The following is a 27566-nucleotide window of genomic DNA, read 5'->3' as shown; positions in this document are numbered from 1 at the left end:
ACTTTTAGTGACTTTTACTGATATAATTGTCATTTCTAGACTGTCTTAGAAGCCTCTCTCTCCTGTCTTTTCTTTTCAGACTGTAGCTCACCCATTAGTATTTCCTGCAAAGCTGGTCTCTTTGTTAAAAACTCTCAGTTTCTGTTTATCTGTGAATATTCTAAACTCGCCCTCATTTTTGAAAGACTGTCTTGCAAGATATAAGATTCTTGGCTGGAAGTTTTTCTCTTACAATATCTTAAATATATCACACCACTGTCTTCTTGCCTCCATGGATTCTGATAAGAAATCAGCACTCAATCTTATTGGGTATCCCATATATGTTATACATTGCTTTTCTCTTGCTGTTCTCAGAATTCTCTCTTTGTCTTTGGCATTTGACATTCTGATTAGTATGTGTCTCAGATTTGGTCTATTTGGATTTATTTGAATGGGAGTGTGTTGTGCTTCTTGGACATGGATATCTATGTCCTTCAATAGGGTTGGGAAGTTTTCTACCATTATTTCTTCAAATATTCCTTCTGCCCCTTTCCCCGTCTCTTCTCCTTCTGGGACACCCATGACATATATGTTTGCATGTTTCTTGCTGTCATTTATTTTCCTGAGACCTTGTTCAATTTTTTCCATTCTTTATCTATTCTTTTGTATGTTCCCTTTTGGAGACCATGTGTTCAGGCTCATCAGTCCTTTCTTTTGCCTCCTCAAATCTGCTGTTATATGATTCCAGTGTATTTTTAATTTCATTTATTGTGCCTTTCATTCCTGTAACATCTGCTATTTGTCTTTGTATGCTTTCAAATTCTTTGCGCTTATCCAATGCTGTCGTCTATTTTTTTTAAAAAAGATTTATTTATTTTTATTCATTTATACCTTGCTCCCCTTCTGCTCCCCCTCCCCCCATTGTTTTCACTTTCTTTCTGGCTGTCTTCTTTCTTAGGGGGCATCGGGAACTGAACTTGGGACCTCTCATGTGGGAGGGAGGCACCTGATTGCTTGAGCCACCTCTGTTCCCTGTGTTTCCTTGCTGTGTCTTTTGGTTACGTCACCTTTTTTTTTTTTTAATTTAGGCAAGTAAGGAGAATTTATTTGGGAAATGAGGTAAAGAACAGCTTGCTGAGAGATGGGAGTGAAAGACAGAATTACACACCAAGATTTGGTGTAGGCTCCTCTTGGCAGAGAGAGCCACACTGTGTCAACTTGTTGCATCAGCCTGCTGCCTTGCTTGTCTTCTTTAGGAGGCACTGGTAACTGACCCAAGACCTCCCATGTGTCAGGCGGGAGCCCAGCTGCTTAAGCCACGTTCTCTTCTCCCAAGGTCATTTTAATATCTTCAATCTCTTTAGCCATCTCATTGAGTTTATTAAGGAGATTTGTTTGAACATCTATAATTAGTTGTCTCAACTCCTTTATGTCATCTGGAGGCTCTTTATGTCATCTGGAGGTTTCTTTAAGTGGGTCAGATCTTCCTGTTTCTTGGTATGGATTATAATTTTTTTTTTTTTGTATCTTGGCATCTGGCTTACTAGATGTATTTATTCTGGGTACAGTTTCTCTCTTTAGTTTAGGGCTTTCTTGACCTTTCTCCTTTGCTGGTTGTGTAGTAGGAGCATAAGTTGTGGAGGCTTTAGCTGCCCACATCTCCCCAGGGACCAGTAAAGTTTCTCCCACCTTTCTCTTTTGCCAAGGGTAGGGACAGAGCCATAGCCATGTGTAATAATCCAAGTTGTGAGTCGTGCAGGCCTAGACAGTAGTTGTTCAGAGAGAATGATGAAGCTTCATGCCCCTTCCTCCCCTGCCTGGGGTGGGGATGGAGCTAAAGGTGTGGACAGCAGTCTATGCTTTGTGGGTCTAAAATGACCACAGTTGCCCCAGTAGTCTTCCAACTATTCAGTCTGTGCCAGCCAAACATATCTGCAGTTACGTTGAAAGGCTGGTGCAGGTCCTGCCAGCTTCCTTTCTGTCAGAGATGGGGCTGAAGCCTAGGCTTGGGCTGCAGTCTGATCTGGGTGGAAAGAAGCCAGTTCTTACTGTTAGTGATTTTCAGTCAACCCAGTTTCCCCTCATGCCAGGAGGAGAATCAAAATGGTGGCTACCAGCCTCTTCCTACTTGGACAGGTTCAAACCTAAGCTGTTCTTCGAGTTATACTTTAGCCAGATGAATTTACTAATCAGTAACTGAAGTCAGTGGCCAACTGTCTCTTCCTCCCCTGTTTTTGCAAAATGAAGCTTCCAACTCCAGCTACAAAATAGCTCCTGAGGTGGCTTGTGCTGCCAGAATAGGATGAGTACCAGCCTCTGTGGTGTGGTGTGTATTTTCTTAGAGAGCTTGTCGCAGGTGCTGCCAGTTTCTCCATGTTGGAAGTCAGGCTGGGGCTTAGGCTAGAGCTGCAATATGATATGGATAGAAAGAAGTCAGTTCCTATCATCACTGTGAGTTTCAGTCTGCCCCACTTCCCCTCATGCCTGGGGTAGTTAAAATGGCAGCCACTGGCCTATTTTAGACTTGGGCAGGTTCAAACTTTAGCTGTTCTTAGGATTATGCTTTAGCCCGCCAAATTTACTAATCAGTAGCTGAAGATTGTGCCTAGCCATCTCTTCCTTCCCCTTTTTTGGAAGTGGAGCTTCCAAGTCCAGCCACGGAATAGCTCCTGAAGTGGCTTGTGCTGCCAGTGGAGATTGGGTATAGAGTACCCTACTTATAAATCTTCATCTCCAGGGGACTGGGCAGTCTCCTCCTTCTGTTCTTTCAAGAATGTTGCAGGATGCACTTCTGGTCTCCTGGAGCCCCCAGACAGGTGCTTTAGATAGCTCTGGGTGATTACTAACTGCCTGTAGCATGAGCTCTCTCTAGAAGCTCTTAATCTGCTACTATCTTACTGGTTTACTCCTAATTCTTTTCATATGCTTTTGGATTGGATTTGCAAATATTTTGTTAAGAATTTTCGCATCTATATTCATTAGGAATACTGGTCTGTAATTTTCTTTTCTTATCGTTTTTTATCTGGTTTTGTTAGTAGGGTTATGTTGGCTTCCTAAAATGAGTTAAGTAATTTTCCTTCCTCTTTAATTTTTTCTAAGAGTTTGATAAGGATTGGTATTATTTCTTCTCAAAATGCTTGGTAAAATTCACCTGTGAAGCCATTTGGTCCTGGGCTTTTCTTTTTTGGGAGATTTTTGATGATTTATTCAATCTCTATGCTTGTGATTATTGTGTTGAGGTCTTATATTTCTTCTGGAGTCAGTGTAGGTCGTTGTTTGTGCCTTTTTAGGAATTTGCCCATTCCATCTAGATTGTCTAATTTGCTTCACATGCAATTTTTCCTAATATCCTTCTATGATCCTTTTTTATTTTTGTGGGGTCAGTAGTAATGTTCTTCCTTTCATTACTGATTTTATTTATATCTCCTCTCTCTTTTTCTTTGTTAATCTAGGTAAGGGTTTGTCAATTTTATTGGTATTCTCGAAGTACCAGCTTTAGGCTTTGTTGATTCTTTGTTTTTTGTTCTCAGTTTAATTTATTTCCCCTTTAATCTTTGTTATTTCTTTTCTTCTGCTTGCTTTTGAATTAGTTTGCTGTTCTTCTTCTAGCTCCTCCACGTTTGTAGTTGGGTCTTTGATTTTAGCTGTTTCCTCCTGTTTAATATACATATTTAGGGCTATAAATTTCCTTCTCAGCACTGCCTTTTCTGCATCCTGTAAGTTTTGATAAGTTGTGTTCTCATTTTCATTCATCTTGAGATATTTACTAAATTCTCTTGCAACTTCTTCTTTGGCCTACTGATAGTTTAAGCGTGTGTTGTTTAGCATCCATATGTTTACAATTTCCCCCTTTCCTACGTACTGTTAATTCCAGCTTTATTCCATTATGATCAGAAAAGGTGAATTGTATAATTTCAGTCTTTAAATCTATTGAGACCTGTTTTGTGACCCAAAATGTGATCTATCTTGGAGAAAGGTCCATGAGTACTTGAGAAGAATGTGTATCCTATTTATTTGGGGTGCAGTGGTCTCTATATTTCTCTTAGGTCTAGCTTGTTGATCATATTGTTCAAGTTCTCTGTTTCTTTGTTGATCCTCTGTCTAGTAGTTCTGTATATTGACATGAGTGGCTTACTGAAGTCTCCAGCTATTATTGTAGAGATGCCTATTTCTCCCTTCGGTTTTGCCCAAGTTTGCTTCATGTTTTGGGGCACTGTGGTTAGGTGCATCAATATTTATGATTGTTATTCTTTCCCTGGTAGATTGCTCCTTTTATCAATATATAATGGCTTTCTGCATCTTTTATAAAATCTTTGCATTTAAAGTCTGTTTTGTCTTGATATTAGTATAGCTAACCCTGCTGTCTTATCATGAAATATCTCTTATTAACCTTTCTCTTTCTAAAGGTCATTTTTGTGGTCCCCAGAAAATTATGTTCCTAACTTGAACCTATTGTGAACTTTTGATAAGATTAGATCAGTTAAGGGCCATTTGATTAGATTACTCCACAAAGGCATAGCTCATGAGGGTCTTGATCCTCCTACTGGAGTCCTTTATAAACAGAATAATAAGAACCACAATCCCAGAGAAAAGCTGCAGTGACAAAGAGAAGCCTCCAGAAGTTAAAATCAATGAACCTGGGTAAAAGTCTAGGGTGAATCTCTTGTAGACAGCATATGGATGGCTCATATTTTTTTATCTATTCTGTCAGCTGGTGTCTTTTGATTGGGGAGTTTAATCCATTAATATTCAATGTTACTGTAAAGGCATTACTTACTTCAAACATTTTATCCTTTGGTTTTCGTATATCGTATCTTATTTTTGTCTTTTTACCTTTTTGCTACCTCATTTCTACACTCTCCTCCAAGCTTTTCTTTCTTTTTTTTCCTTTTAGGCTGCTAGTATTTCTTGTAGAGTTGGTCTCTTGTTTACAAACTCTCTTGTTTCTGTTTACCTGTGAATATTTTCAACTCACCTCATTTTGAAGTAAAGTTTTGCCAGATAAAGCATTCTTTTTGGCAGTTTTTTTTCTTTCAGTATCTTAAATACATCATAACACTGTCTTCTTGCCGCCAGGGTTTGTGATGAGATACTTGCAGTAAGTTTTATTGAGCATCCCTTGTATGTGATGAGCCGTGTTTCTCTTGATGCTTTCAGAATTCTCTCTTCATCTTTGACATTTTGAAAAGTAAGTGTCTTAGAGTAGGTCTGTTTGGATTTATGCTGTTGGGAGTATGTTGTGCTTCTTGGATATACATATTATGTCTTTCATAATAATTGGGAAATTTTCGGCCATTATTTCCTCAAATATTATTTCTGCCCTTTTTCAGAGCTTATAGTTTTGAGGATCTGAACATGTCCAAATCAGGACATCATCAGAGATGCTTCCTCACTAAAAGTTGGCTGCTAGCAATCCTGGGTTCCTGCCGTGTGGCAAGGCAAGATGGTGGCTCTGTCAGTCTCCTCCTCTTTGCTAGTTGTGCTTTGGGCTGCTTTGTGTTCTTTCACCCATGTTCATTGATTTCAATTTCTGAAGGCTTTCTTACTGTGGCTTTTCTCTCTCTTTATGAGAGGATTCCAGAAATAGGACCAAGACTCACCATGAGCTATGCCCTACTGGACCAATCTAATCAAATGGCCTATAACCGATCTAATCTAATCAAAGTTTACAATAGGTTCAGTGTAAGAATGTAATTTTCTGGGGTCCACATAAAAGACAAACCAACACAATTTCTTTTCTCCTGCAACTCTCACTACACATATGCTGATGTTCTTCTTGCTATCATTCAGTTCCCTGAGCCCCTGCTCAACTTTTCCCATTCTTTTTTCTCTCTGTTCTTCTGTCTTTTCAGTTTTGATTGTTCTGTCTTCTAATTTGCTGATTCTTTCTTCTGCCATTTGAAATCTGTTGTCATATGCCTCTCATTTACTTTAATCTCATCCATTGCGTCTTTCATTCCCATAAGTTTTGTTATTTTTTTAATCAGGCTTCCAAATTCTCCTTTGTTCTCAACCAGTGTCTTTTAATGTCCTTTATCTCTTTATGCATATTTTCCTTCATCCCCTTGAATTGATTTAGGAGATTTGTTTGAATATCATTTATTAGTTTTTCAAATCCTGTGTCTCATCTGGCATTTTGATTTGTTCCTTTGACTGGGCCTTAAATACCTGTTTCTTAGTATGACTTGTAATTTTTTGCTAATATCTAGGCATCTGATTATGATGAGTTTACTCTGATGGTCAGTTTTTCTCTCTTGCCTAAGATTTTATTGTTGTGCTGTATCTCTTCTTTGATTCTTGGTTTAACTTATTCAAGGTCCTTACAATTGTCCTGTTTAAGTGATCAAAAGAGTTAAACACTAATGCCTGTAGACCTGTGTCCAAGGACCTTGGGGAGGGCGACAGAAAAGGCACCAAGAAGGCTCATATTTTTTTTTCCTGGAGTGCACTTTCCTCTCCTGCTAGCAGATGGCACTCTTCAGCAAGCCTCTCTGCTCAAACCCTAAAGGGGAATGTGTTCAGTGGGACCATGGCTGGGTGGGTGGTGCCAAAGTAATGTCTGGGAAAGTTCCCCCTCCAGTTGGAGTATTCAGAGCCAAGCCTCACAGTTCAAACTTGTTGATCAGAAGCCACTCTCCTCCCTTGGCAGTACCCTCCCTTTTCTCAGGGAGGAAGCAAATCTCTTCTTCCCTCTGTGTCAGCAGCAACCAGTTCCAGTCAGCAAGGTGGGTGTTTGAGAAAGTAGGCTCTCTTTAGCTGTGTGCTGGTTCCCAGGTGGGAACAATTGTGTGGGTGCGCCTGGCCAGGATAGGAGTAAACTGTGGGTCCCAGCAGACCAGATTCACCAGCCAAAGGCTGGATCAGGTGTAGGCTGTTTCTCTCCCATCTCCCCTTTCTTGTAGCCCTCATAGTCTGTATCCACCTGCCAGGAATGGGACAACCCAAAGCTGTCTGCTCTGTGAGTGGTGGTTGGCTGCCAGCAGCAGCAGCAGCAGGCTGAGTTACTCACAGATCCTCACAACAGAGACTCCTTCTCTTTGCCCCTCTCTCTTCTGGGTACTGTCCAGCACTCTCCTCATCTCCAGAGCCCTAGAACAGTTGTTATAGACAGTTTCTGCCTGTCTTCTAACAAAATAGCTGGGAGAGAAGTGAGTGCTGTAACTTTTTAATCCTCCTTCTTCCTGGAAGTCTCCTTTCTTTCTCTGCTGCATACTTTTGATTGCAAATTCCTTAAATGAGTTTGTTCATATTCTAGCATATACTTACCTGATGGACGTAATTTACATGTAATAAATGTCTTGCTTCACAATAACCAATATTCCTATTCTCATTCTTCAGATGAGGAAGCTGAGGCACAGAGAACTTAAGTAACTTGTCCAAGGTTCACAGAGCCAGGATTTACACTGGTGAATTCAGCCTTTAAAATCAGTGCTCTTAAGTACTGTGCCATACAGCCTTTAAAAAAAAAAAGAGGCGTGGTTGAAGAATGCGGGCTTTAGAGCCATGCCGTCATGTGCATCCCAACTGGCTCTTCTCCTTCCAAGTTGGATGGCTCAGGGCACATCCTTTAGCTTATCTGATTTTAGATTCTAAAGTGTTAAAATGGACCATACTTACTTTATGTTTTTAAAATTAGAATACTGAATGTAAAACGCCTAGCACCAACTTCAGACATATGATGGGTACACTTCAATAGTTGGCTGTTGAAGTTTGCTATTGTTATAGTAACATAATGCAAAATGGAGGTAGTAGTATATTACTATCACGTGTATTACATACAGACTCTGTATGTATGTTCAGCACTTTGTGAGGCTCCACAATTAGGGACCAGTGAACTGCTACCTCCTAGAAAGTGTTATTAAAGCCTTCAGTTATTTTTTCCAGTATATAATTTGAGTTAAACTAAATTTTTTCTAGTTTTTCATAATTATAAATTCAATACATTGAAGAAAATTGTGAAAATATAGAAAAATGCACACATGTACAAAAAGTTAGACCAAAATGTGCATTAGTCATTTTTATGTGTAATCTTTCAGGTGTTTTTCCATGTGTGTGCATTTTTTTCTTTTTTTTTTTTTTCGTAATTTTCTTTCTCTTACTTAACAATACAATGAGAAGAATACTCCACATCATTAAATATTCTCAATTGACCTCAGAGTAGCCAAGAGTATAGACACTGAAGCTAAATGGTTCAATTCCTAACCTGCTCTTTATAAACTGTGTGGCTTTGAGCAAGTTACATAAATATCTTCTTGCCTCAGGACCTCTTTTCTTCAAAATCTGCCTCAACATTTTCTTTCCTTATCTATAAAATTGGAATGGTAATTGAACCTACCTTGTGGGGTTATTTTGAGGATTGAATTACTTAATATATGTGATGTACTTTGAATAATGCTTTTCATATAGCAAGTCCTCATTTATTAGCTGTCATATATGTTGTTGTTTAATGGGTGAAAAGTATAATCTTTCTGTTGTTGTTTCTTTACCCTTCCTCCCGATATTACTATGGGCCAATTTTAAAAAGAGTAAAAAAGAAAGGAGGGGAGGGAGGGAGGGCAAGAGAGAGAGGGAGACAGATTTCACTGGATTTCAGAACAGAAAAGCAGTAGCAATAACTATGGTAGTCTCTATACTCTCTAGGTTTGTGTATTGAGATTGCCCAAGCGTGCATTCCAGTAACAGCTCTTGTGAGCCCTTAGTTGACAGCTGAAGATCGGTAGGTTGAGCTAGTGATGATTAATTTGCCTACAGATGTACATGATCTTGTGAAGATGCACCATTTTGTGCACTACATAAAATGAATTATAACTACTCAATTGTCTAATTATATTTTCTCTTTTAGTAGTACTCAGTAGACTTGCCATACAGTTGTTTGTTTGAGCACTCAGAGCCTACAGGTCTCTACTCTCTTGTATTGGCCACTGAGCCGCTGTGCCATATCGTATTTAGGGCAGTGCTTCTCTGAAAATGCGCAGTATTATTTGTACCGTTCTGGTGAATTGTCTCAGGGTGGTTTCAGGGCTGATCCTGGGGTAAATTAAGTAGGCAATGTTTTTGGCACCAGCCATTTACAGACCTTGTCTGCAACCCTCTTCTTCCTCTTGTGCCCTGAAATCCTGGGTATGTAGTGTTTATTCATGCCCTATGCTTCTGGCTGTCACTCTGCCTGGGCCCATCCTTTCTTCTGGCGCTTTTCTGCTTTCTCTTGCTCCAGATCAAAAAGGAAGTGTCCTGTGTGTGCCCCTTTCCGTTATGGTTCTGGTCTCTGTCTAATCTGTTCAAATGATGTTTGCTGCAAGGAATGTGCTTAATGTAATAACCCTTCTAGGCAACATATTTATTTTTAGCTGTGGCTTCTGGAAAAAGAAAATCTTAAACTAAAGCAGTGAATCTAATAGTGGGGATTTTTCCCCTCAGCAGGACAGATGGTGCTATATTTTTGAGCTGATGCACCTCTTGGACTCTAAAATTAAATACTTTTAATGGATGCTTATTTATTGCCCTCTTATTTCTCCCTTTTACTTTGTGCAGTGTTTACACACTTGATTGTCACTGTTAAATGTTCAGAGGTGGTTGCAGTACTTCTCTCCACATTACAACTCTACCAGATAGGTGCGAGGCAGGGCAAGTCAGCCTCCAGATGTGGAAAGAAGCCTGGGTAGTATCACAATGTATAATTAGTATTACAACTGTTTTGAATACTTTTAGTCAATATGTTTAATTTGTGTTTAAATGTCAGATTGTTTAAAAGGTCACTTTTTAAGTTTATTAAAATGGATCTTGGGTTAAAAAGGTAAAATCTCTTAAGTAAAACTGTAGCTTTAAGTGATATTGTTTTGAAGTATGGAAACACTTTTATTTTCCATTATAGAGATTTTCCCAATCAATTGAGGAATGATATGACATTCCTACTAAGAAGATATGCAGATGTTTGATCTGAAATAATTTTAAAAATTTATTTGAATTATACCTTTTCTTTTTGCTACTAATCCTTTTGCTTCAGATAAAATACCCAGGAGCTGATATGGATATCACTCTCTCTGCCCCATCATTTTGCCGTCAAATTAGTCCAGAGGAATTTGAATACCAAAGAGCATATGGCTCTCAGGAACCTCTGGCAGCTTTGTTGGAGGAAGTTATAACAGACAGCAAACTCTCCAGCAAAGAGAAAAAGAAAAAGCTGAAGCAGGTAAAATGATCTTCTTTATAAGTAATTTCTTCTCCTCTCTTCTGGTCTTTTGTGGTTTTTTTTTCAGTTTATTCTCTATTTTCAGAGGTTTCATTTGAGTTTCATCTTCTGAGACATAATCACATTGATGTACACAGGTGTGGTCAGTTTTTCAGATCTTTACTGTTCAATGTAGATCTTTTACTATTGTTGAGCTTGGCATTTATGGAGCTATTCTCCAAGATTGTCCTTTCTTTTCATATGTGGCATGCTGTGAGTTAGTGGAGCAATTACTTTCAACCCAGTCTGACAAATGAGACAGGTTTCTTTTGATTTTTTTTTAAAAGACTAATTGGACTGAATATTTGCTAATGTTAAATGTCCAGAGTTTAACAGCCATTGATTTTAGATAGCTGTTATCAAATTGGTTTCTTGCCTCAGGTATCACTCCCTTTTTATTTTAGTTCCTGTTATGTTAGGCAAAATAACAGTTTCAGAGAATAGTTTTCAACTTAGAATAGGTTTACTTTTTTTTTTTTTTTAAGATTTATTTTTATTTATCGCCCCCCCCCCCCCCAATTGTCTGCTGTCTGTGTCCATTCACTGTGTGTTCTTCTGTGTCTGCCTGCATTTTTGTCAGAGGCACTGGGAATCTGTGTCTTTTTTTTTTTTTTTTTTTTCTGCATCAGTTCTCTTTGTGTGCGCCGCCACTCCTGGGCAGGCTGCGCTTTTTTGGCGTGGGGCGGCTCTCCTTGAGGGGTGCACTCCTTGTGCTTGGGGCTCCCCCTAGCAGGGGACACCCCTGCATGGCACAGCACTCCTTTCAGCACTCCTTGCATGCATCAGCACTGCGCATGGGCCAGCTCACAACATGGGCCAGGAAGCCCTGGGTTTGAAATTTGGACCTCCTATGTGGTAGGTAGACGCTCTATCAGTTGAGCCAAATCTGCTTCCCTAGAATAGGTTTACTTTGACCATTCTAATGAAAGTATTGATCTAAGATCAGGTGATTGGTTTTGTTTTTAAAGATTAAACCCTACATAGCTGGCTTCCTGATTATACCATATATATAAGATTACACACAGAACACCAGAATTCTGGACTCCCAATAATATTTTCCTCAGAGTAATTTTGATGAAGAGCTCATTAGTATCAAAGGAAAACATATTCCTCTTTTTGAACTTTTCAGGAAGATATATATTTTATAATGTTCTCTCTTCCATCTGGGCAATACTAGTGGAGTTGAGTTGGAGAAACAGGGAGATGGTAAAATTGTAGTTGGGAGTTTTAATTTAACTGCATAGAATATAAATTAATTCCAAGTCAGAGATACTTATGAGCATTTTCAAAGTGAGATCTATTCATAGTTGGCAGTGGGAGAAAATTCTAAAAAACAGGACCAAATGGGAAACTTTATTTAGAGATTAGATCAAATTGAAGATAAGTTGATAGAAAGTAGAATCCAATGATTAACAAAAAAATGCATCTGTATTGAAGTGAATTTGCATCTGCTTTTTTCTTATTTGTACTCTTTTCTAATGCAAAGCAATAAACATTAAAATGAAAATAGAGACGTATGGGAAGAGCAGAAACTTAATCTTAATTTAGAATTTGGGTATACTATTTTATTATTTTATTGGCTCTCACTTGCCTTTTTACTTTTCTTGGATCTTTTTTTTTTTAAAGTTTCAGAAATCCTATCCTGAAGTCTACCAGGAACGATTTCCTACACGAGAAAGTGAAGCACTTCTATTCCCTGAAAAACCTAAACCACAGCTGCTAATGTGGGCACTGAAAAAGCCTTTCCAACCATTTCAAAGAACTAGAAGTTTTCGGATGTAATTCTTTTACAGCCATTAGAGACCTCTCATTTTTGCACGAATGAGTGGTCAGAGGAGGACTGAGGTGATAGAAAAAATAAATAAAATAACATAAAATATAGACTACTGGAATCTAGATAAAGATTATCTGACTTCTAAAAAAATGTTGAGCCATTATCAGTATTTTTATAAAATGCAATGCTATTTTTAAAGTATACAAATCATTTAAAAATTATGCGTTGAATATATAATGGTAACATTTAACATGTTTGTAATTGTTACAGAATTAAAGGGTAAAGTATTTTCATGTTTTTATTTGTTGCTCTTTTTAATGATGTTTATTAAAATAATTGCATATACATCCTATTATTAATGTCTTTGTTGTAACCAAGTCTTAAAAATAGTGTATATACTTGAATAAGAAAGACACTGGGTACTGTTACTGTGATGCTATTAATTTAATAGCCAGTTGTGATTTTTCCTATGTAAATTCATTGTTGCCCAAAATTCTTTATGTTCTGTGTTTTGATGGCTGTATCTTCCATTACAGTTATGTTGGATACTATGAAAGATTTTACTCAAGTTGTTTTCTTCATAATGTGTATTTTAATTGGTATAACTGCTGTAAACGGAGTCCATTTTCATCTGCCCAAAGTGATATGTTTTGGCTAAAGATGGAAAATTGAACTGGATAAATCTTTAGGTTTTCCAGGACCTATCATTCTTAGTCAAATCTTTAATATTTTTATGAAAAACACAAATGGGTTAAATAAAATGAGACTACTTGCCTTTGCAATTGCATTTTCCCAACATCCTCTTTCTTTGGAAAGTAAATGGAATGTAAATACTGTTGTTTTTTTTTATACTGTACTCCATGTTTCTTTTTTGGCATTTATTTAGGTCAGTCAGATCATATCCTCAAATGCAGAACACAATTGCCTTGCCAGTGTTCTCATATCAGTCATCATTTATTCCTATAATAAATAGGATTTGGATGTTTGGACTGGGCTTTAGGAGAGCACTTTGTTCATTTCTTTTACTTTGCCTTGTCATTTTGTAAAACAGTGGTACCTTGGCTTATGGAGCTACTTCTGAAAGCAACTACCCAAAAAGCTAAGAGCAGCACTCACTAACTGGCTCATTGTGTTCTTTGGATTGCTTTTTCCTTGCACTTGGAATCTGTCTCTTATTTTGTAGCAGCATCCCTCCTATAACTGACTCAGATTTTGCTTATTTAAAAATGGTAAAAAGTATTCCTATTGATTTGGGCACTCTGTTAACTTTCCCAATATTTATGTGTGAATGCATATAATGTAATAGGAGATTTTTACTATTTCAGGATTTATTCTCAGACCTTGGCACTCTGTTTAGAGCAAAGAATAAGTCTGCTTTCTGTTTTGTTTGCTTTCTAAGTTTACTTTCCAGAGTCTTCTGTCCCATTGCTTTTCCATGGAAGTGTGTGTGATTGCTTCCTTTCTTTTTTTTTTTTTTTAAAGATAACTTATTTCTGTGTGTGAGAAATCATAATATTTACAGAAAGGTCATAAAATAGAACTATCACCTAAGTGAAATTGATAAGGAGATAACCAAACAATAGTCCAAAGTGACTGTATGAGATAACTCTTCCATCAACAATGTATGAGAGTTCCCTTTACTTAACATCCTTTGTTAACATTTTGTTATTGTTGGAGTTTGAACTTTTGTCCATTTGGTGGGTATAGCAGTTTGATATAGTTTCAAATTCCAAAAATAGATATTGGATTATGTTTGTAATCTGGTCTGTATCTGGGTATGATTAAATTATGATTAGGGATTTGATTGGGTCATGTCATTAGGGAATTGAGTCCCCGCCCCTTGATGGGTGGGGACTTGCAGATAAAAGGCATGGCAAAGGACAGAGTTGAGGGTTTTTGATGTTAGAGTTTTGATGTTGGAGTTTGATGCTGAAGCCTTAAGCTGAAGCCCCGGGAAGTAAGCTCACAGAGCAAAGAGAAGCAAGCCCCAGGAAGAGAGGAACCCTGAACCCAGAGAGAAGCAAGACCCTAGAAGGGAGGAACCTAGGAAGCCTGAACGCTTGCAGATGTCAGCAGACATTTGCTCCAAGATGTGAAAATAGACTTTGATGAGGGAAGTAACTTATGCTTTATGGCCTGGTATCTGTAAATTCCTACCCCAAATAAATACCCTTTATAGAAACCAACCGATTTCTGGTATTTTGCATCAGCACCCCTTTGGCTGACTAATACAGTGGGTATATAATGTATCACATATAGCTTTATTTCAAGTTTCCCTCCCTTATGTATATATTTTAACCTCAGCTTGTCAAATTCTACACATAAGTACATACAAACTCTGTTGAGAGTTTTATTTGGATTGTATTGAATCTATAAATCAATTTGTGGAGAACTGATATCTTTACAATATTAGGGCTTCCAGTACATGAACATGATTTATACCTCCATTTATGTAGAATAAATGAGAAAAAAAATTGAAAATTTCTGTGACTGTTTGCAAATCTTTTGTTAGATTTATTACTAGGTTTTTAATCATGTTTTTAAAAACATTGGTATCAAAATTTTCAAATGTACACAAAAGTAAAGAGAATGGTACTATCCATTTCTTAGGGTCAACAGTTACTATTCAACTGAGAAATACCTTAATATTTGATCCTGTTGTAAATGGTGTCATTAAAATGTTTTTTGTTGCTTATATATAGTATAAAACTCACTTTTGTGTACTGGTTTCTGTATCCAACAGTTTTCCTGGAATTTTTTATTAATTGTAAATGTTTGTGGTGATTCTTTTGCATTTTCTATTTTTACTAGAAACCCTGAAAATTGTTTGGTTCTTCTTTTCTATCTTAGCATCTAAAATGCCTCCCATTGATCCCTGCCTCCTGGTATTTATGTCCTTGTATAATCCCCTGTCCTTGAGGATGGGTTGGACCTAGTGCCAACTTCCAATGAATAAAATATGGCGAAAGTGATGGGGTATCATTTTTACAATTAGGTTACTAAAAGACTCTAGCTTCCGTCTTGTTGCCCCATCTCTCACTCTCTGATTTGCTCTAAGGGAAGCTCGCTGCCATTTTGAGGAGGGGCGCATGTGGCAAGGAGCTGCTATCTCTGGCTAAATGCCTTGAGGTGACTGCAGTCATGGCTGACGCCTTGATTTCAGCTTTGTGAAAGTCCAGAGGACTCAGGAGAGCTGTGTTTGGATCCTTAACCCCACAGAAACTGAGATAATAAATGTCTGTTACTTTAAACCACTAAATTTGGGGGTAATTTGTTATGAAGCAATAATTAATACACTTTCTCATCCTTATACAATTTGTTTCTTTTTCTGTACTGCACTGGGGGGCCTCCACAATATTGCTGAATAGAAGTGGGGATAGTGGCCGTCATTATCTTGTTCTTGATTTCGCAGGGCAAGCTTTTAGCACTAGACTATTTGTAGATACCTTTTTTTATATTTACAGGAGTTCTTTTCTATTTTTAGATTGATAAGAATTTTTGTTTATGTGCTTACATACTTATGGTTGTCTTAACCATATGGTGCTGAATTTTAATCAAATGTCTTTTCTGTATTTGTTGAAGATTATATTGGTTCCAGCCTTTAATCTGTCAGTGGGAATAAATTATACCAATTGAGTCTCTAATATTAAAGGAACCTTGCATTCCTGGGGTTAAAGCTATGTCATGAGGTCCTATCATTTTAATAATTTGCTGGATTTTATTTTGCTAAATTTAGTATGCAGCCTTTCCATCTATGTTCATGAATAAAACTGACCTGAAAATTTCCTTTCTCCTATTTAGTTTTATTAGTTTTCTGACCAATATTATAATTCGAGCTGGAGATTGCTTCTTTTTTTTCTGATGTCTTCAAGATTTTGTATAAGGTCGAAATTATTTCTTTCTTGAATTTTGGGTAGAACTCACTGGTGAGACCATATGGAAATTTTCTAGCTAACACGCTGCCATTGGTTTATAAAAATTATACTAAAGCCAGAAAGGTGATTTGTATATTTTGTTGAAACTTGTTACATTCTCTGGTATGCAATTAATTTTTGTTAACATTCTATGTGCACATGAATGAATTTTGCAGCTGTTGGACATGGTTTGTTTTTTCCCACTATTAAATCTTGTTCAAATTTTACAGTTTTGCTGATTTTATGTTGTCTACTTTAATATTATTTACTGAAAGAATTATATGTATAATTATGTATGTATTCATGTATCAAATTTTTATATCTTTCTAGTAGACTTGCCTTTTATCATTAGGAAACATTCTTTATCTTTTTTTTTTTTTTTTTTTTTTAAAGATTTATTTTATTTAATTCCCCTCCCCTCCCCCGGTTGTCTGTTTTCTGTGTCCTTTTGCTGCGTCTTGTTTCTTTGTCCGCTTCTGTTGTCGTCAGCGGCACGGGAAGTGTGGGCGGCGCTATTCCTCGGCAGGCTGCTCCCTCCTCTGCGCTGGGCGGCTCTCCCCATGGGTGCACTCCTTGCGCGTGGGGCTCCCCCACGCGGGGGACACCCTTGCGTGGCACAGCACTCCTTGCGCACATCAGCACTGCGCATGGGCCAGCTCCACACGGGTCAAGGAGGCCCGGGGCCTGAACCGCGGACCTCCCATGTGGTAGACGGACGCCCTTACCACTGGGCCAAAGTCCGCTTCCCCATTCTTTATCTTTGGTAATGATTTTGTTTATAATATTTCAAATGTATCCCTTATGTAGACCATATAATTGGATTATTTATTTTTTTAAGAAAACAATTAGACTGTTCTAGTTTGCTAAAGCTGCTCAAAGCAGATACCATAAAATGAATTTGCTTTAATTGTGAGAATTTATTAATTTACAAGCTTCCAGTTCTGAGGCCGTAAAAATGTTCAATTCAAGCATCACGAAGACAGTATCTTTTTCCTGAAGACTGGCTGCAGGTAATCCTGGACTCCTGTCACATGACAGGCCATGTGGTGACGTCTGCTGGTCTCTCCCTTCTCTTTCAGGTTTCTTTGCTTCCATCTTCTTGCATTTATGGCTTTCTCTGTCTGGATTTCATTCTCTTATAAGAGGATGAGATGAGCCACATCCTACTCACCAGAAGATTCTACTTATAATGGGCCCACACCCGCAGGAATGGATTAACTTTTAAGAGTTTTCTGACCAATATTACAAATTTGGCTGGAGATTACTTCTTTTTTCTGTTGTCTTCAATGGCTGCTGTATTGGGGTGTATACAACTTCAACCCATCACAGATAGTCTTTTTTATTTTTATTTTTTTAGGGCATCCACCTTCATTTTTATTATTGAAAATACAGTTTCCAATAACTTTTTTTTTAAATTGAAGTTTATCATTCATACATGAACATACATTAATAATAAGCATATAGTAAAGCTTGTTAACTTAACAAAACAAATAATGCTTATTATCATACAGGGGTCCCATATGTTACCCCACCACCAACACCTTGCATTGTTTTGAAACAATGGTTGCTAACTATGAAAGAGCATTGTCAGAATATTACTACTAACTATAGCCAGTGTCTTTTATCTGGTATATTTTCCCTCACTCCACTTGGTTATTAACACTCTGTATTAGTGTTCTCATTTTTGTTGTGTTAACCACAGTCCATCTCCCACCGCAGGATTCATTGTGTCATACAGCCACATGCTTTGTACAACCCATTCAAAGTGCACACTCAGTGGCTCACATATTCATCACAGAATTGGGCTGTGATCACTTCAGTCATTTTTAGAACATTTTTATTGCTCCAGAAGGAAAAATCACATATCCTCTTAAAACCCCATATTGTGGTCCCTTAGAATTGATATAATATGATCTTTTTAAAAAGCTATACATTTAGACACTTTATATTTAATATGATTAATATTTGGGTGCAAATTTGTCTTTGTGGATGCTTTCTAATTCCTTTTCTCTATTTTTTTAACTTTGAATTTTAAAAATAATTTCATATTTTATTTCTATTTTGAAACAAATGTACTCTATTTTTCTTATTTCCGTAGAAATACTAGATGTACTCTTGCATACTAAGTTTCAAAGTTTATAGTCAATCAATCACTTTGTCTTCCTCTGAGACTATATAAGGACCTGAGGACACTAAGAGCACTTTCCTGAATTAGCTATTATTGTTGTAATATAGTTTCATTTAATTGCTTTTTAAACTTCATATTATATTGCTATTATTTTATATAGACATTGTTTATCAAATTTACCCATTATTTTGCCTTTCTTTTTCCTTCTTAAAGTACGTTGTTTAGAATTTCCCTTTAACAGAGTTTGCTGTTTTTTGTTTGTCTGAAAATATTTTTATTTTGTCCTCATGCTTTAAAGATATTTTCAATGGGCATAAAATTCTAGGGTGATAGTTATTTTGTTTTGGTACATTGAAGTTACCATTTCTTTGTCAGTTGGCTTCCGTGGTTGCTGCTAAGAAGTTAGCTGCTCATCTAATTTTTTTTGACAGGCTGCTTTTAAGATATTTTTCTTTGTCTTTGCTGTTCTGCACTTCTCAATGATGTGTCTTTTTATAAATGATCTTGCTTGAGATTTATTGTGCTTCTTGAATCAGAATTGAACTCTTTCGTCAATTTAAATATTGTCTTTGTCACAATCTCTCTCTACATTTTTTTCTTATAATAAACTTTATTTTTAGAGAAGTGTTGATTACAGAAAGTTACCGAATTATCGGAATCCCCATATACCTTCCCATCCCCCCAACCCCCCCAGCACACACATTTTCTCTATTAATAGCATCTTAAGTTAGTTGGGTACATTTGTTACAACTGATGAACAAATATTGAAACTTTCTACTAACCAAGGTCTATAGTTTACATTATGGTTTACACACTTCGTACTGTACAATTTTATAGGTTTTGACAAAATGTTTAATGGCCTGTATCCATCATTGCAATTTCATGCAGAACAATTCAAAGCCCTAAAAATGCCCTGAGTTCCACCTATTCTTCCCTCCCCACCCCCACTCAGAACCGCTGGTAACCACTATCATTATATTTATTTTACAAGTTCTTCTGTTACTACAATAATCATAAGTCTACTTTGGTCCAAGGTTGTATTCCCTCCTTATTCTTGTTCATTCCTCAGTGAGGATTTGGGGATGGTGATGCCCAGTCTGCTTCAGATTGAGAGGAGGCTTAGATTTTTTGGAGTAGGTGGAAGGAACTGTTTTTGCTAGCAATTGTAGATACTCTTTGCTTTTTAGGATGGGGTTGTCCATCATCATCGTTTTGTTTATCCTGGGAAATTCTGATGAACTGGAGAGTAGGTGTTGGCCACAACTCTCCTAAGATTCAGGGCTCAACTGTCATGAACAGACCAAAGATTAAAATCTCTGGGACATATATTTAATGGGCGTAGTGCTAATTATAGCTTCAGACATAATGGGTAGGGTAAAAGAATTGTGTAGAACACTTATAAATGAGTCTAATTCTGTTACCTTGGGAAGCAGGTTAGCATATATTCTAAGGTAAGGCCCACAGATGGGGTGCTGATTTCCTGGTGTTGTTTGCCTTATCTATAGTGTCTGGATGTCTCTAGAGCCTTCCAGACCTTTCTTCCACTTTAACACATCTCTCTTCAGGTCTGGTCTCCTGTTAAATTCATGTATTAGATTTTTAAAATTTCACATCATCTAGACATTTGGCTCTTTTCATGTGCGCTTGGTCATTTTTAATGTTTCTTTTGGACGTTCATGTCTTAAAGCATGCCTATTATTTCTTTAGTCACAGTGAATATAGCTTAATAATTTGTGTCAAATAATTCCGATATCTGAAGGCTTTGTAAATCTGTTTCTGTTTTATGTTTCTTCTTGCTCATGGAAGCTTATATGCTTGATAGCCTTTACTTGGGCATTGGTTGTGTTGTTGAAAAACATTTTAGAAATTATTTGATACTTAAGAAGACATTGCCTTCTCCCAGAATCACCACGATTCTGGGGTTACTTTAAATTAACTTCAGAGCTTGGGGCTTTTTGGGTCACCCAGATGATAAGGAGTCACGATGCACATCTGCTCAAGGGCTAGTGCTGGCCTTCCACCCTGTTCAGATCAAAGCAAACTTCCCTGCAGATTGAGGATGAAGCAGGTTTATTCCTGCTTCAGTGTGGTAAATTGTGCGTAAATGTGGGTCCCAGGCCAATGTGGTGGTAAATTTCTTGTTTTCCCTACCTTGGGTGATTCCTTAGTTGCAATTTTAGTATCTCTCAACCTATCAATCCAAACCAAAGTTAAATATTACCCAAGATTGGCAAATGCTGTCAGCACATAAGCAACTCACATGAATTACTGCCTTTTGTATTTCTGCTTTCCCTTCTATTTATTCTGGTAATTCCTTACTATTTTTAGCAATTTGTTGCTTTAAGAATAGGTTCTTAATATTTAATATGTCATTTTTAGAATTATTAGTTGTTTATAGCAGAAGGTACTAAACATCTTAGTCTGATGTAATCTTAGAAGAAACTATTTGTTTATTGACTTATTTTTAATTGCTATTTTCAGGGAATTAAGCAGGTTTTTTACTGTTCCAGATACAGAGCTGCTTTCTGAACTATGGATTTACAAAAAAGGAGGGAACATTAAATTAGTTTTGTATTTCCTAAGATTTATTCCTCAGCTACTTCCTTTAATTCTCATTTTTTGTGTGTGTAGTTGATCATCAAATTCACTGAATCCAAATTACTATTTTGAAACTTTCTGGGAGGAGAGGATTGTGAGCAGATGTGAGTAGGAGGCACTAGGATTCAGTCTCTTCACCAGACAACTAATAGATGGCCAAAAAAATGTCTGAATCAACTATTTCCAAACTCCAGAGTCCAGTAGAACACTGTACAGCATCCAAGGACAAGCAGGAGGAAGAGGCTGGTAAACTGTGGTAAATACCTGTGGGTTGTACTCTCCGCAGGGGCTACTATCTCCCATCCCCCAGTCACATGGTTGGCAGCAGTGAGGTATTCAACTCCAGCCCCTGGTGCAGGTGCAGGGTGTGATGGAAAGACCAAGTTCCCCAAGAACCTGGGGTGTGAGGTCCAATTGATCATCACTGCTTTTGGTTGGCTGCATCAGATCACTCTGGGCCTGGCACTGAGGGGGCTCATTGTTCTGGCCTGCCCTGGACTAAAGAGGTGGAGATTTGATGGTGGCTTGCTTCCTGAGAGCTGTGGAGGACATTTGAAGAGCTGCATTTGCTGGGCAGATGCCAAGTCAAGGTGTAGCTTTTGGAGCCATAGGAGGAACTCCTGGCACCCTTCTTGTTCCCAATCTCATCTGGGCAATTTGTAGCCAGCCAGCACTCCCTTTGTGGGAGAAGGAAGAAAAAAAGGGGCAGAAGGAATATTCAAAGAAATAATGACAGAAAACTTTCTAAACTTATAAAAAGACATGGATATGCACATCTGAGAAGTCCATAGCCTACCAAACAGTATAAACTTGAAAAGAAATATGAAATAACATTACTGGTCAAACTGACAAATGCAAAGGGCAAAGAGAGAGATCTGAAAGCTGCAAGAGAAAGTGATATGTTTTGTACAATTGGGTCCCAATTAGATTAAGTGCCTATTTCTCATCAGAAATCCTGGAGGCAAGAAGGCAGTGGAAAAAACATTTCCAACTAAGAATTACGTATCCAGTGAGACTTTCTTTTAAAAATTAAGACATTAAGGCACTCCTAGATAAACAAAACCTGAAGTTCAGTTCACTACCATTGTACAAGCAATGCTAGAGTTCTTAAGATTTGACTGGTTCAAAGTAGAATAAAGAAAGCCCTGTGGTAAAGGTAACCATATGGGAAATTATGTATGTTAGTACTATGGTACTGACATTTTTTGGTATGTAACTCCAAAAATGTAACCATTTTTTGGTATGTAACTCCACTTCTTCTATAGGTGCTAAAATGCAAATACATAAAAAGTAATGAAATATCTATGGCTTTGAACACTCAGTATATCAAGATATAATTTGTGACAAGGACAAAAGAAGGTGGGGGGGGACAGGACGACAATGTATGCTATTGAAGTCAGATTGTTATATATTTAGGATATTAAATTTTAACCCCAGGGTAACTACAAGAAAAATATATATGAGAAATACATCCAGGTATTTTAGAAATGAGAAGGTACTCAATATGGTGCAAGACAAAAAAAAAAAAATCACATAAATATGAAAGTAGGCATTAATGGAAGAATTGAGAGACAAAAAACACATAAGACTTACAAAGACTATGTAGCAAAATAGCAGAAGAAAGTCTTGCATTATGAGTAGTTACTTTAAATGTAAATTGATCTACTCTGTAGTTAAAGGCAGGGATTAGCAAAATGGATAAAAAAGCATAACCCAAGTATATGCGGTTTACAGGAGACTCACCTTAAATTTGAAGGCATTAAGTCGGTTGAAAGTGGATAGATGGAAAAAAAAGAAACCATGCAAGTAGTAACTGAAAGAGAGCAGTGGTAGCTATATGAATACCAGAAAAAAACAGACTTTAATGAAAAACCTGTCATAAAGGACAAAGCCAATATACTGATAAAGCAGTCGATTTAATAGGCTGTAACATAAATACATGTGTACCTAACATCAGACCTCCAAAATATACGAAGCGAATACTGGCATATTTAAAGGGAGAACTAGATGGTAGTATTTTAATCATAAGAGACTTTACTACGCCACTTTCAAAAATGAATGGGGTATCTAGACAGAAGATCAGTAAGGAAATAGAAGACTTGAATGATACTCTAGACCTAACAGATATGTATAGAACACTTTACCCAACACTAACAGAATGCACATTCTCATGTGCATGTCAATAATTCTCCAGGATAAACCATGTTATGTCACAAAACAAGTATCAATACTTTTTAATTGAAATTGTATAGTGTATCAACTCAAATACAATGGAATGAAGCTGGAAATGAATAACAGAGGGAAAAATGGCAAATTCACAATTACATGGCTATCACACAATGTACTGTTAAATAACCAATGGATTAAAGAGGAAATCTCAAGGGAAATTAGGAAATATTATGAGGTAAATGAAAATGAAAACACAACATCTGGAAACTTCTGGGATTCAGTAAAGACAGTGCTGAGAGGGAAACTTATAGCTCAAAACATTTACATTAAAAAGAAGGAAGATTTCAAATCAGAGAGCTAAACCTCAAAACTAGAGAAAGAACAGCAAACTAAACCTATTAAAGCAGGCATAAGGAAAGAAATAACAAAAGATGAGTGGAGATACATGAAATAGAGAATAATAGAATAATAGAACAATAGAATCAATAAAACTAAAAGTTGGATCTTTGAAAAGATCAATAAAATTGACAAACCATTAGCTTCTGATGAAGAAAAAAAGACAGATAACAACTAAAATCTGAAATGAAAAGAGAGGCATTACTACAACCTCAGAAATAAGAAGGACTTTAAGAGGATACTGTGGACAACTCTACACCAACAAATTAACCTAGGTAAATGGACAAATTCCTAGAAACACACAAAGTATCCACATTTACTCAAGAAATAGGTAACTTATCAAGCTAATAACTAGGAAAAAGAATGAATCAGTAATCAAAAACCTCCCAACAAATAAAAAGTCCAGTACCAGATGGCTTCATCAGGGAAATTTTACTGAAGATTTCAAGAATTAACACTAATTCTGTTCAAACTCTTCCAAAAAAAAATTTATTTTTGAAGAGGAGGCAACAATACCTAACTCATTCTATGAGACCAAAAATCACCCTCATACCAAAGCCAGATCAAGACATTACAAGAAAAGAATATTATAGACTAATATATCTTATGGATGCAAAAATTAACAAAATGTTAGCAAATCAAAACCACAATGAGCTACCAATCTGCACCTACTAGAACGACTACTATTAACTAATGGAAAATTACAAGTGTTGAGGAGAATGTAGAAAAATAGGAACACTCACTCATTGTGACAATGTAAAGTGGTACAGCTGCTGTGGAAGATAGTTTGGCAGTTCATCAGAAAGTTAATTACCAATCCCACTTCTAAGCATATACCCCAAAGAATTGAAACCAGGGACTCAAACTGATATTTGCTCACCCATAGTCAGTGCTGCGTTATTCACAACTGCCAAAAGATGGAAGCAATACGAGTATCCATCAACTGATGAATGGATGAAAAATAAATATAGTATATACACACAATGGAATATTATTCAGTTGTAAAAAGGAATGAAGTTCTGATACATGCATCAACACTGATGAAACTTGAAGACATCATATTTAGTGAAATAAGCCAGACACAAAAGGACAAATATTGGATGATCTCATTGAAAGGAAATAATAAGCAAACTCAAATATTCAAAATCTAGAATACAGGTCACTAGGGACAGGAGGATGTAGGGAATAGAGACTTAAGTTTAAATTGTATAGGCTTTCTATGTGGGATGATGGAACATTTCGGTAATGGATGGTGGTGATGATAGCACAACACTGTGTGTGCAATAGCACTGAATTATATTTGAACGTGACTAAACGGGGGACATTTTAGGTTGCGTATATGTTATAGAACTTTTTAAAATCCGTGGGAGTGTACAGTGGCAACAATGAATCTTAAGGTAAACCATGGAGTATAATTAATCCTACAGTTATAAAAATGTTTAACATTTTTAATTGTGACAAATATACCACATAATGTAAGGTGTTATTATTAGGGCAATATATGGGAACCTGTATTCTATGATTTTTCTGTAAACCTACACCTTCTCTTAAAAAACAAAAACTTACGGAAAATATAGCAGGCAAAAGGGGAAAGTATCCTTTATAGTTCCTTTTAATAGTTGAGTAGGACAAATGTAATTTACTAGTGATACTATATTGTACTTCCCAGAGTTTAGAATCATAAGTTTGCTTTTACTTGGAAAAATTGCAATCCTAAAAACACACATAAAATGACATATTAAAAAAGTTTAAATCAAATTAAAATTTATTGACTACTTCCAAACTTTATTGACTACTACTAAGCCCTTTATAGACTCATTTAATTTACTACTTACATAATCATATGAGTTAAGCATTTTCTCCATTTTACAGCTCAGGAAACTGAGACTCAGTAAGGTTGGGCAACATCCCTAAGATTACATCCCTAAAACTACACCCCAAAATTGTTTTGTGAGTAACATAGCTGGCAGTCATAGCAAGCACCCTCTGATTCTGAGTCCTAGGTTGTGTTTTTTGCCAGTGAGTAGGGTTCTATGATTTTTACGAGCACTTTTTTAGATACTTATGTGTAAGTTCACTTGTTCTTTTTGAGTCTGTACTTTCTAAGCTTATTATCCCAAATTTCGTTTTTGGTTTGTTGTTTTTCTGTCATCCTGATATAGTTTGCCAATTTCATTTCCTGTTTCTTCTGGTCACATTCTGCAGATATCTTCAAAAGAGTTTCATTGATTTCCCACAAATTCCCATAAGCAGTACTGCTACAGTGATAAAAACAGAGTGTTTTTGTGAGGTCCACTGGACCCACACATGTATTTGCTTTATTTTTATATACAAGTTTAAGGTTTTTTTTTTTTCTTATTTCTATGTGTAATTGTTTTAGGTATGATGAGCAGAAAATTTTGTAGGGATTGTCATTGCTCTGTAAAACTCTGATAAGGGATTTATCAAATTAGTGTTCCATATGGCAAATATCAAGGTTGAACACTCAGTGAATGGGGAGGGTGATGGAATCAGCCATTGATTATTCTGATAGCTCATACCATTTTTGTATGCCTTTATCTGCCTTCAGGGAAGTCATATCTGGAGTCTAGCAAATTTAATAGACATATGGGTCACTACTTAGCACAACTCATTCAAAAGCTTACTTTTGATCTCCACATTTAGAATAGTTTCTGCAATTTTTATAAGACATGTGACTTAAAAAGAGCCACTATTCATGAGCAACTCAAGTACAGGAATAGGAAATTCAATGTTACTGGTTGGAATCATCACAGAAAACTTTTACCATGATTAAAAGAGGAATCAGATAAAACCAACCTCTATTACGTGGTTGTGACCATATAAGTTAAATCATATCTGTACGTTTACCCTTAAGAACAACAACAAAACTATGGAAATCTAAGGCCAGATTACCGTAAGGTTGTTACTGACTAAAAAACTCAGTATTATTGAGAAAGTCACCTGCACTTATATCCATCATCATACTATTGGCCTCACTCTAAAGTCCTCACTTCAGAATAAGAAGTAGGAAATTCTAATTTTAAGACATTTGGAATCATTCTTGCATTTCTTTGCTTATGACAATCATAGTATGCAAAAAAGTACAATACCATGACAACATTGCATAAAGGATCTTCCAGGCAAGGAAATTATTACAAAATATAAATTATGATTATTGGGTCCTCAAGAAATTATGTGTCCTGGGTGCCCAAGTGATCTGAAAATTGGAATCTTGGACTACATTAATAAAAAGAAAGAATTTGCTTATTTTTTTCTAATTGTATCAACTTGAAAATGCATTTATTGTTTAATTTTGTAGAACTAATATATTGCCTGGGATAATTGGAGGATACATACATTAATTTAGCAGTATAATTAATATCTTCAGATAGATTGTTTGTGTTTCAGTGTCTGGGTTACCTTAAGTTTCAAGCTTTCAATTTGAAGAAATACAACGGGAACAATGAGAAAGTGCTGAATCAATAAAAATCCCACTTTCAGTTGTTCAGTGCATGCTTGTGTTGCTGTTTCATAAATTCCTAGGGAATCTAAGATTTAGTTAAAAATCTATTTTCAGTTTCCACCTTTTAGAATAGTTAAGTGAATTGTTTGCTTCATTTGAGGATTTAGAATCAATTATGTTTTCCCTAAAATGCCACTAACTGCCTATTTCAAAGCAAAAATTAATGTATGTATTTGGCTAGGTCTCTTCAGTTTGTACTAACTCTTTTGGGCCTATCCTATTCCCAACTCAATCTGGAGGTTTATAGTGTCCAGAGCCTTTTTTAGAGAATATAACAAATGGTATTCTCCCATCTTCAAAATTTACATAGAGTTGCCAGCATCTTTATAATAATATAAGATAGACTTCTTGAATGATATATAATAGATTACTCTAAGTTTATTAGAACAAATAAAATTTTACTTTTTTTAGGAGGTATCAGGGATTGAACCCAGGAATTCACACCTGGTAAGCAGGTGCTTATTCACTGAGCTACAGCCACTCCCCTAAAATTTTCCTTTTAAAAGAAACAGAAGAATAGAGATAAATTTATCTTCATAAGAATTAGGTAAACTATAATTGACATTTAAAATTTAAGTTTTATTTTGATCAGTGTCAGCTAACCCAACATAGCTCACTGTTTCCACTAAGAACTCGTGACCTTTGGAGGGTTCCGGCAATGAACATTTCAATGATAATTTATGAAGATAGCAATGTCAGGATAAAAGCATTATCTGATTTTTTGAGAGTCCACAAATCTACTTTACCTCTAGTTACTGATATTTCTATGTATCTGTACTTTTAAAATCAGTTGTGTTTCAGAATCAGAAGTTACTAAAACAAACCAAACCATGGGAGAGATGTTTGGAAGATTATAA

At 36.5% G+C, this 27566-nt stretch overlaps 1 protein-coding gene across 1 annotated transcript in view; it reads left to right on the top strand.

Annotated features, from left to right (window-relative positions):
• The window catches only part of DEPDC1B (DEP domain containing 1B), a 167839-nt gene extending 151717 nt beyond the window's left edge, over window positions 1–16122 (top strand). The window contains exons 10-11 of the mRNA XM_004458844.5: window positions 9983–10168; window positions 11834–16122. Coding sequence (XP_004458901.1) covers window positions 9983–10168; window positions 11834–11989 — 342 coding nt within the window. The 3' untranslated portion in view covers window positions 11990–16122. The remainder of the gene's footprint in view (window positions 1–9982; window positions 10169–11833) is intronic.
• The last annotated feature ends 11444 nt before the right edge of the window (window positions 16123–27566 follow it).

Source organism: Dasypus novemcinctus, chromosome 2 (genome assembly GCF_030445035.2).
Source record: "Dasypus novemcinctus isolate mDasNov1 chromosome 2, mDasNov1.1.hap2, whole genome shotgun sequence".
NCBI lineage: Eukaryota > Metazoa > Chordata > Mammalia > Cingulata > Dasypodidae > Dasypus > Dasypus novemcinctus.
The sequence above is the reverse complement of the archived record's forward strand: the minus strand, read 5'-3'. Positions and strand labels throughout refer to the sequence as shown.